At 33.8% G+C, this 12372-nt stretch overlaps 1 protein-coding gene across 1 annotated transcript in view; it reads left to right on the top strand.

The window, feature by feature from the left end:
* The window catches only part of LOC148279770 (Kv channel-interacting protein 4-like), a 131525-nt gene that overhangs the window by 85496 nt on the left and 33657 nt on the right, over positions 1 to 12372 (top strand). The window contains exon 2 of the mRNA XM_088229432.1: positions 10680 to 10804. Within this exon, the coding sequence (XP_088085558.1) occupies positions 10703 to 10804 (102 nt within the window). The 5' untranslated portion in view covers positions 10680 to 10702. The remainder of the gene's footprint in view (positions 1 to 10679; positions 10805 to 12372) is intronic.

Raw genomic sequence — 12372 nt, 5'->3', positions numbered from 1 at the left:
TACATACTAGACTAGGCAACGCCTGAAAATGTTATTTCTTCAATTTCTACACTTCTTCATGAACCGGGTGGATTTATCAACAATATTTTGAGTTTGTCCAAATTTTTGACGACAAGGACTGGATTCAACTCCTTGGGGAGTGAATGTTACACAGTGTGTAAAGTGGCCACTTAAACCAGCCATTTACAGGTCATAAGCCCTGCAGATGCCTAGACTTCTATATTACCTTCTCTTAAATGTTCTTCATCTCTGTTGTAATATGTTAATTAAAAATCTATTTTGTGTTTTTTAAGTTCACGTTTTATTTTTCACTTTTTGCTGGAAAAATGTTCTTTTTTTAAAAATATGATTTAAAGTCAAAATGCACTGTAAAATAATGTTGACTGCGTAAATCATTTAAATAAACGTATGTTTAATTAATGATATTTTATTTGGGAAATCAACAGTTCTACATACTTATTTTTAGTAAACAAACAGATATAGTGTATAAACTTGGAACATTAGTTCCTTATAGTATACAAAGTTAGTAAAGAAAATATATTACATATCAAATAAATACATACAATTTATACATATAAAAATGTTATTTATGATATAAATCATAAACGTATTTAAACAGTATTATGTATCTTTTTGGGGTGATACCGTGTATGTTGGATTTGATCCGACGTTTCGGCTACCATTGCAGGAGCCATCTTCAGGGAAAACTGTGTGTGAAGATGGCTCCTGCAATGGTAGCCGAAACGTCGGATCAAATCCAGCATACACGGTATCACCCAAAAAAGATACATAATATTGATAACAGTGACCGTGAAAACCTTCGCACGTATTTAAACAGGTTTAATGAAGCATGTTTCAAAATTATGTAAAATTTCTATGTAGATCACCGTCATGGTAACATGGTATATATTAAAACAAAAAACTAAAATTAATTTTTAGTTATATGCACGACAGAAAACAATTTTTCAGAATAAATAATAAAATAAGTGACCAAACCAATATTACCTACGGAGTACCTCAAGGTAGTATTCTAGGACCAATCTTATTCTTAATCTACACAAATGATCTGTGCCATTTAAACCTCGATAGATCCGTTATAAGTTTTGCTGATGACACCGTTCTGTTATTCAAAGATAAGACATGAAATGGAACATAAGAGAAAGCCGAAAAATATCTGAATGTAGTAAAGGCATCCTTCTTCTCTGTCCTTCCTCAGTTCTGAGGGTCGTGATCATTGGTACTCTCATCAGCCATTCCATTGACACAGCGTCTCCACTCTTCACGGCTCTTCGCCCTCTCCACAGCTCCATATAGGGTCGCCCGCGAGGTTGTTTTCTCCTGGTCAATCCATCGAGCTGCAGCTCTGCCTCTGGTTTTTCGTCCTGGCACACTGCCTGTGATATTATTTTCTCCAGATTTTCTGAGTCACGTCTAGCTATGTGACCAAAGCACTGCAGCATACGTCAAAGCATGGCTAGATATTAATTACTTAACTCTTAATAAATCTAAAACTGACTTCATTTCGTTTCAAATCAGTTCTAGAAACTATTCACAGAATGCTTGTCTTAACATCAAACTACATAATTATAATTGTTTTCAGGGTGTATTCCACAAATTACAACTTATGACACCAAAGCAATTATACGCTAAAACAATACTCACTTACAGATTCAAAAACTATACTTACTCAAATGAAAGACATAACCCCTACAATACATGACGTACAAATAATATAATCACTAGATCTTCAACACAAAGATAATTCAAACAAATACAAAGTAATACGACTTTCGGACAAAAAGATTTTGAGTATTATTCAATTAAAATCTATAACCTATTTCCACTTTCTATTCAAACAAGTAGTAATGAGAAAATGTTCAAAAAGGCTATAAAAAAATGGATAGTAGAGCTAGGTAGAAGTAAAATGGATTGTCTCATTCGCCCAAATTAATATTGAACAAACTGCTCAACAAATGTATAGCTTATGTTATTTTTTTGTTCTTTGATTGTGCTTTTTGTAATATAAATAATATATGAATTATAAACATAAATATGTAGTGTTTAAAACTGTCTGAACATTTGGTTCATTATCTTTGTTTATTAAGTTAGTCTTCTTTGATATTGTTAAGTGTATTGTTAAGTGTCCTCGGCACGGGTAACCCCAATGAGGTACATTATTTTTATTATCAATTATAGTTTGTAATAGAAAAATTATTTATCTATAAATATATCTTTATATATATAATTCCTCTGTACGTGTGATGTCACTGAACTCCTAAAAGACTCAACCGATTTACGTGCGGTTTTCAGAGAAATATAGATCTTTGCGCTGTGCGTGTTCGTAGATATTAAAATCTTCAAACTAATATGTAAAAAAGAAGAAAGAAGCATAAACATTTTATTCATTGATCTACCAGGGTTGCATTCGAGGAGAATGCATTGACAAAAAAATGGAAAGATTTTGTTTTTTTGTGAATAAAAAAAGTTTGTTTTTGAATGTTTACAAACAGCATTTGTTATTTGTGGATCTCAATCAGATTATTTCCTTAAATTCCTCATAATTTCTACATATTTATTTATTTTTACTGGATTTTCGGTTATACTAAAATAATATTAAATTCAATTCAATTTTTGAAAATCGTATTCCTACATAAGTACACCCCTCTGTTGGTGAAAGGACAAGAGTTTGATGTTTGTAAAAAGAATGCAATATTTGAAAAAATATTTATTTTATGTTTTGGAATTCAACCATAAACAAGTACATACTTAAATTTAATATTTGAATCTTAACAATTTTTAGTTTTGGAAGTTAATCACATACAAGTATCTAGATATGATTTATCAATGAAAAGTCTTTTTCCAAGGTAATATATTTATTGCAGGCAAGCTAACGTTCGGGCAGGACAACGTCTGTCGGGTCAGCTAGAATATATATAAATAAATATATAAATAACTGCATTTTTAACTTAAATTTTGCAATCTAGAGGGTTCTACCAGAATGCCGACGATATGTGGCATAATAGGAATTCCATGTTCGTATTCAAAAGCCACAGAAAGTACATGCGCCATCCATCAATGTCAGTTGGAGCCTTAGTAAGCGACATCACGAAGGATATAATACGCGTGACAGAGAATTAGATGAATAGGTATTCGAACATCATTTTTCTGTCACTCTCTCGCAAAACCCTCTTCGAAAATGTGCAAAAAAAGCTAAAAACCTAACTTACTAAAATCGACCTTCTTTCTTTCATTCTTCTGTTTCTTTCCTACAATATAAAAATATAAAAATAGCCAGACGTGTAATTATAAGTTTGTTTAATTCCTGACAATGACGTAGTTGCCTCGAAACCGGTCGAAGTGTAACTCAAAATTAAAGTGGTTTATACAAATTTTTCAACACATAAGTGTCAAGCTAGGGTTTTCTAGGACAGCGGTGGCCGTATCTTAACGGCCGTGGTGAGCGGTGATGCGGTAGACAGCCGTCGTAACGGTGACTAGAGAGTGGTTTCCTAGGAAAACGGTGTTAAACGGCGTTGATAACAAAATTACGACGGCTGTCCACCGCATCACCGCTCACTACGGCCGTTAAGATACGGGCACCGCTGTCCTCGGTTTAGTATCAAAATATCTCGCTAACAGTCATCTATCCAGCTCTCAAGGACAAAAACTATTTTCAAGAAAGGAGTAAAGTATTGGATTTTCCTTTGTAAGAGGAGGGATTTGAGTGGGAAACTCCTTGATGATTTTACAAATGCTTGAGTTTACTGTTAATCATATTGATGTGCCATATATATTCAACAAAGTTTGAGTATGTCTAAGTGCTTGCAGACTGGCTGGATTTCGATTATGAATTTAAATATGAATAACTCCCTAGGGAGGAAATACAGCCAGTCTGCAAGCATTTGGACATACTCAAACATTGTTGAATTAACTACCTGGTAAAAGAAGAAGTATAGAAATTGGAAAATGGTTTTCAAGCGTTGCCTAGCAGGTGATTTGGTTCAGCTGGATGAATCTCACCCACGAGATAAAGGTTTCTGCTCTTTTACCTCACAAAAGTCAACAGATGGAAGAGTTGAGGAAATGTGGATGTTCAAACATGGGCAGAATGGTGAATGTTACACAGTGTGTAAAGTGGCCACTGAAACCAGCCAATGACAGGTCAATTTCTTTTCATGTTCCCAACCGTGTCACCAGAAGTCAAAATCTGCTATTTATAAAATCTTCTAAGATCAACTTTGGTTTTTGTGCCCCAATGTCCAGAATGTGTAGATTGGTCAATTCATCACACGACTTGGAATTTTTTGGGATAGATCTTCCGGCTTTTCGTAGATCGCTTCGCGACTTAACAGTGTGGGATGAAGTTGGATTGGCATGGTTTAGCTCAAAGTTTTAGGTCTTTCGTTTTTTTTAATATATTGTTTACAATTATAGTTTTGCCCTTGTTTGTCTTTGCCAAATAGTTTTATGTTCTTTTTGTTCAGTTTCTTGCATTTATGTTTCTTCATGTAACTGTTGGTATTGGCTTAGGCCGTATGTATATAATAAATAATAAATAAATAAGCCCTGTAAATGCCTAGACTTCCATATTCCATTCTCAAAAATGTTTTCCCCTCTCTGTCGAAATGAATTTTAATGCCATATTTATGTTTTTTAAAATATTTTTTGTAATTATTTTTTATGTATCTAATCCTATATTTGTGGTGATATACTCATGTGTCTGGGTTATATAATTGCTTGTCCCATCTCAACACAGGACTTTTAGTCCCATGGAGTTGGGGCTTATGTCGCAAATAATGTACAATTAACTTATGTATGTAAATAAATAAATAAAATAAATAAATAAATAAATATAGAAAAAATACCGGAATTAGAAAAATTTGGTAGATCCAAAATCTCGGCTTCGCCTACATTCAAATACTTTTTCATCGAATTGCTTTTTCCCTTAATAGGGTCCCTACGACACGTCACAGGAATGCTCCACCCGCCAATGGAAATCCGCCCTTATGAACAGATGGTATTCACTATTCAGTCTATTTAGGACCACATATATTATATACTCATTTGCATTTGATTGCGAACCCATTCGTTATATGGGCGATATTTATATTCATGTACATAATAGATTTTGAGCGTGCCCAGATCAGAGTAAATTTTATCAAATATAGGTAAATATCAGAAATGTTTTGAGTATGTCCAAACCTCATAGTAATAATGCGCTAAGCTATAAAGGAGCCCAAACGTAGAAATACCATTCTATGCCTATTGATTTAATTCTTAGACAAAAATTCTTACCCATTAATACTAAATGCACCCTTGTACAAGCATTACTACTACCCATTCTAGATTACGCTGATGTTTCCATGACTGATTTAAGCTGTGAGCGACTCGATAAACTTGAACGCCTTCAGAATACATGCATAAGGTACATTTTTGGTCTTAGGAAATATGACCACATTTCTGATTATCGTAGGCAACTGAAATGCCTCAAAATTAGATATCGGAGAGACTATCACTCCCTTTTACTTCTGTTCAATGTACTTCATAGTCCTAACGCTCCTATATACCTGCGTGAAAAATTTAAACGCTTATCAGTTCATGGTTTACCTCTTCGTTCTAATTCTCAAGGCACTCTCTTAATACCCATCCACAATTCCTCTTTCTTCTCTAACTCATATAGTGTCCATGTGGCTCCACTGTGGAATCATCTCCCGTCCGATTTTTTCGAAATTTCAAACTTTTCTGGTCCTATTAAGTTGCCATGAACTTCTATGTTTTATGGTAATAGTTTTGATTTAAGGTAATTTATAAACAAATACGTTTTTTTCTATTTTTATATATTTTTTACTTTTTAATCTTTTTTTTCTTTCTTTTTTTTTATAATTTATGTTCTGTAACTTGAATTATAAAAATAAAACTTTTATTTTTTTGGTTGGTTGGAAGAAATTGCCATTTGGCAATAAGCCCGCCAATGTACAAATAACATTATGTACAAAAAGTTAAATAAATAAAAAAAATAATAAATAAATAAAAGAAGCTCTTACAAACTTCTGGTCGAACAATAAAGAGAGGTATCAGCAAAATGTCCGTACGAGGTTTTCCAAGAGCATGAATTTTGTCATACCCAAAACCCGTGCGACTTTTGCTCAGAGACAGCGCTCATTTATCGCATCGAGAGTGTTCAATATTTGGGAAGAGCGTATTAAGCTCTCAAGGACAAAAACTATTTTCAAGAAAGGAGTTAAGTATTGGATTTTCCTTTGTAGGAGGGATTTGAGTGGGAAACTCCTTGATGATTTTCCAAATGCTTGAGTTTACTGTTTACCATATTGATGTGCCATATATATTCAACAAAGTTTAAGTATGTCCAAATGCTTCCAGACTGGCTGGATTTCCATTATAAATTTAAATATGAATAACTCCCTAGGGAGGAAATACAGCCAGTCTGCAAGCATTTGGACATACTCAAACATTGTTGAATTAACTACCTGGTAAAAGAAGTATAAAAATTGGAAAATGGTTTTCAAGCGTTGCCTAGCTGGTGATTTGGTTCAGCTGGGTGAATCTCACCCACGTGATAAAGGTTTCTGCTCTTTTACCTCACAAAAGTCAACAGATGGAAGAGTTGAGGAAATGTGGATGTTCAAACATGGGCAGAATGGTGAATGTTACACAGTGTGTAAAGTGGCCACTGAAACCAGCAAATTACAGGTCGATTTCTTTTCATGTTCCCAACCGTGTCACCAGAAGTCAAAATCTGCTATTTATAAAATCTTCTATGATGAACTTTGGTTTTTATGCCCCAATGTCCAAAATGTGTAGATTGGTCAATTCATCACACGACTTGGAATTTTTCGGGATAGATCTTCCGGCTTTTCGTAGATCGCTTCGCGACTAAACAGTGTGGGATGAAGTTGGATTGGCATGGTTTAGCTCAAAGTTTTAGGTCTTTCGTTTTTTTTAAATATATTGTATACAATTATTGTTTTGCCCTTGTTTGTCTTTGCTATTTAGCAACTATTTAGTTTTGTTGTTATTTTTGTTCAGTTTCTTGCATTTATGTTTCTTCATGTAACTGTTGTAATTGGCTTAGGCCGTATGTATATAATAAATAGTAAATAAATAAGCCCTGTAAATGCCTAGACTTCCATATTCCATTCTCAAAAATGTTTTCCCCTCTCTGTCGAAATGAATTTTAATGCCATATTTATGTTTTTTTAAATGTTTTATTTTATTTTATTTTATTTTTATTTTATTAGGGAAATCAACAGTTCTACATACATATTTTTAGTAAACAAACAGATATAGTGTATAAACTCAGAACCAATAACAGATTTCCACATAGTATACAAAGTTAGTAAAGAATATATATATTACATATCAAATAAATACATACAATTTATACATATAAAAATGTTATTTTCAAATACTCAATAATCAAAGATTTTTTAAATATTAATTTTAAGAACATTAAGTTACTGTAAATTGGGCGGGATAAGGACAAAAATGCTTGAAGATAGGATAAGGAGGGGGGGGGGGGGAGATGTACATATTTATTATTATAATGTCTACTAAGTTACATAATACATTTTTAGTTTAAATTTTAAATCTGACAGAGTGATGTTTGTATAATCTATATTTTTAAATTTTGTATTGTACATTGAAAAAGTCCTACGAAAAAAAGCATTTTTAACATACGATGTTTTACTTGTTGGTACATGAAACAGGTGGTTCCGTCTACAAATCCTGGCTGGCACATGTATTGTTATTAAACCAAGCAGCTCTGTACAGTCAACCATTCCTGTCACAATTTTGTAAAGCAGTAGTTTTTTGTAATTATTTTTTGTGTATCTAATCCTATATTTGTGGTGATATACTCATGTGTCTGTGTCATATAATTGCTCGTCTCATCTCAACACAGGACTTTTAGTCCCATGGAGTTGGGGCTTATGTCGCAAATAATGTACAATTAACTTATGTATGTAAATAAATAAATAAAATAAATAAATAAATAAATATAGAAAAAATACCGGAATTAGAAAAATGTGGTAGATCCAAAATCTCGGCTTCGCCTACATTCAAATACTTTTTCATCGAATTGCTTTTTCCCTTAATAGGGTCCCTACGACACGTCACAGGAATGCTCCACCCGCCAATGGAAATCCGCCCTTATGAACAGATGGTATTCACTATTCAGTCTATTTAGGACCACATATATTATATACTCATTTGCATTTGATTGCGAACCCATTCGTTATATGCGCGATATTTATATTCATGTACATAATAGATTTTGAGCGTTCCCAGATCAGAGTAAATTTTATCAAATGTAGGTGAATATCAGAAATGTTTTGAGTATGTCCAAACCTCATAGTAATAATGCGCTAAGCTATAGAGGAGCCCAAACGTAGAAAAACCATTATATGCCTATTGATTTAATTCTTAGACTAAAATTTTTACCCATTAATACTAAATGCACCCTTGTACAAGCATTACTACTACCCATTCTGGATTACGCTGATGTTTCCATGACTGATTTAAGCTGTGAGCAACTCGATAAACTTGAACGACTTCAGAATACATGCATAAGGTACATTTTTGGTCCTAGGAAATATGACCACATTTCTGATTATCGTAGGCAACTGAAATGCCTCAAAATTAGACAGCGGAGAGACTATCACTCCCTTTTACTTCTGTTCAATGTACTTCATAGTCCTAACGCTCCTATATACCTGCGTGAAAAATTTCAACGCTTATCAGTTCATGGTTTACCTCTTCGTTCTCATTCTCAAGGCACTCTCTTAATACCCATCCACAACTCCTCTTTCTTCTCTAACTCATATAGTGTCCATGCGGCTCCACTGAGGAATCATCTCCCATCCGATTTTTTCGAAATTTCAAACTTTTCTGGTCCTATTAAGTTGCCATGAACTTCTATGTTTTCATTAACATATTACAACAGAGATGAAGAACATTTAACAGAAGGTAATACAGAAGTCTAGGCATCTACAAGGCTTATGACCTGTCAATGGCAGGTTTAAGTGACCAGTTTACACACTGTGTAACATTCACCATTCTGCCTATAGTTGAACATCTTTTTTCTTCTATTCTTTCGTCTGTTGATATTTGTGAAGTTAAAGAGCTGAAACCTTTATATAAATAAGCATAAGCGGGCGAGGTTCATCTAATTGAATTATTTCAACTACATACTAGGCAACGCCTGAAAATGTTATTTTTTCAATTTCTATACTTCTTCATAGACCAGGTAATTACTGATGACTTCTATATTACCTTCTTTTAAATGTTCTTCATCTCTGTTGTAATATGTTAATATAAACAGCTCCCCAGGGAGTTGAATCCAGTCCTTGTCTACAAAAATTTGGAAAAACTCAAAATATTGTTGATAAATTACCTGGTCCATGAAGAAGTATGGAAATTGAAAAAATTACATTTTCAGACGTTGCCTAGTCTAGTATGTAGGTGAAATAATTCAATTAGATGAATCTCACCCGCATAAATAAAGGTTTCAGCGCTTTAACTTCACAAACATCAACAGATGAAATAATAGAAGGAATATAGATGTTCAACTATAGGCAGAATGGTGAATGTTACACAGTGTGTAAAGTGGCCACTTAAACCAGCCATTGACAGGTCATAAGTCCTAGACTTCTGTATTACCTTCTCTTAAATGTTCTTCATCTCTGTTGTAATATGTTAATATAAACAGCTCCCCAGGGAGTTGAATCCAGTCCTGGTCTACAAAAAATTGGACAAATTCAAAATATTGTTCTATGTTTTCACTTCGCTCTTGGTTATTGAAGAAATAATCTTGCTATTAATATTAATATTTATTTATTGGACGGACTTATGCAGTCCATTCTAACGATGGTAAATACAATTTCTTATAATAAATAGGCACTAATAAAATAAAATATAACTAAATAAAATTAAAACAGGACAAAAAAAATAAAAATTACTACCTCAAGACAAGATCCGGTATATCTAAGTGAATTTTTAAAACTATAAAAACAAGTCTTTGCAAGCACCAAAAAAGTCCAGATCTTGTCTCGGGCTTACAATACGACACAATCGGGACATTGGTGCATGCGAGCCATAGTTTGTGCTGTGTTGATCGAGGAACAGCACATTATTATTTCGCAACCGGCGGCTCGGAACATTGAATGCCACTTGTTCCAGTAACGATGGTACATCAATTAAGCCATCCAGCAAATCAAACATAAATATGGAGTCAATGTTATTGCTACGTTTTTGTAGACTTGATATTTTGAACATTGACTCCATTTCTCCGTAAGTGTAGTCTCCCCTCTCGAGGCCAATCATCCATGCTCCTTTTCATGCATCATATTAATACCTCTTCAATCCGTGCCTCATGTCTGAGGATGGTGATTACGCCTGACTCCAGGCATGGCTCGTCTGTGGACAGTCTCTCTCCATCTGGAACGGTCTTGTGCTCTTCTATGGGCATTCGTCATTGATGATTCTGATAACTCAGTGACTGTGCCGCTCCATCTTGTCGGTTGACGTCCACGCGACCTTGTCCCTTCGACACTTACCAGGAGAATAATTTTCCCCAAACTATCAGAATGCCCAAAGAACTGCAGGATTCTTTTCTCGTATATATATTAATATCACTTTCTATTAATTAATATTGTTTACAGAAGAGGATCCAGATGCTCCGGCCATGTTCGCTGGACGTCACAGACCCGAGGAACTCGAAGCTCTTGCCAAAAGCACCAAATTCACGAAAAAGGAGATTCAACTCATCTACCGGGGATTCAAACAGGTACGTGTACATTCAGGGTGTTAGAACAGGGTTGGTATTCTGAATCTTTTTTACCCCCTACAAAGTGATTAATTTTTTGTTTTTTTTTTTTAATTTTATAAAAACATAATTAAATGATAATCGAGATGTTTTCTAGAAACTCACTCAATACTAAAGTAGGAAATATAATAAATAGGAGTAATAATTAATAAATAATTAATAGATAAATAAACCAAATTAAATAAAACAAAAATACATAATAAAAAAAACATACAAATATCAATATATATAAAAAGCAAATAAAAGAAAAGACTGTGGAATCATCTCCCATCCACCATCAAAGATGTTACTACATTCTCTCTGTTTAAATCACGCCGGAAGAAACATATCCGTTCTCTTCCTTAATCTCTCCTCCTTTCCTTTTTCCTCTTTCCTCTTTTTTCCCTTTTCCCATTGAGTAATAGTTTTGATTTAAGGTAATTTACAAACAAATACGTTTATATATATTTTTATATATTTTTAACTTTTTAATCTTTTTTTTCTATTGAATATGTTCTGTGACTTGAATTATAAAAACAAAACTTTTATTTTATTGGTTGGTTGGAAGAAATTGCCATATGGCAATAAGCCCACCAATGTACAAATAACATTATGTACAAAAAGTTAAATAAATTAATAAATAAAAAACTAAAAGTATGGAATGAAAGCAGATTTGTAAACTTTTGCTAATTGCTAATCTTGAACATTAAAACAATTAACAAATTACAACAGGGATGGAGAATACCTTAAATAAGGGAATACGGAAGTCTAGGCATTTACAGGGCTTATGATCTGTTATTGGCTGGTTTAAGTGGCCACTTTATACACTGTGTAACATTCACCATTTTGCCTTAAACCAGCCAATGACAGGTCATACGCCAGGGCGTACAGGTTTTTTTACAGGTAAATGCCTAGACTTCCATATTTCAGTGTTCACCTCTCTCCTATTCGACTCCCGAGGGAGTGAAATCCAGTCGTTTGTCTTTGAACATTTGGACAAACTCAAATATTGTAATGAAACCAACTGGTCCAAGAATAAGTTTAAAAATTGAAAAATTGTTTTCAGGCGTTGCCTAGTATGGGAAATAATTCAGTCAGATGAATCTCTTCGCAACAATAAAGGTTTCAGCTCTTTAACTTCACTAAAATCAACAAATGGAAGAATTGAAGAAATTTGGATGTTCAAACATAGGCAAAATAGTGAATTTTACACAGTGTGTAAAGTGGCCACTTAAACCAGCCAATGACAGGTCATAGGCCCTGTAAATGCCTAGACTTTCATATCTCCTTATTTAAGGTATTCTCCATCCCTGTTGTAATTTGTTAATCTTAATGACTCCCGAGGGGGTGAAATCCAGTCTTTTGTCTACGAACATTTGGACAAACTCAAATATTGTAAATTAATAATTGTCATTAACATTTTACAACAGAGATGGAGAACATTCAAGAGAAGGTAATATAGAAGTGTAGGCATCTACAGGGCTTATGACCTGTCAATGGCTGGTTTAAGTGGCCACTTTACACACTGTGTAACATTCACCATTCTGCCT

The sequence above is a fragment of the Micrasema longulum genome, unplaced genomic scaffold, assembly GCF_059751315.1.
Source record: "Micrasema longulum isolate JH-2025_06_02 unplaced genomic scaffold, ASM5975131v1 h1tg000673l, whole genome shotgun sequence".
NCBI lineage: Eukaryota > Metazoa > Arthropoda > Insecta > Trichoptera > Brachycentridae > Micrasema > Micrasema longulum.
Note: the sequence above shows the minus strand (reverse complement) of the source record. Positions and strands in the feature narration are given on the sequence as shown.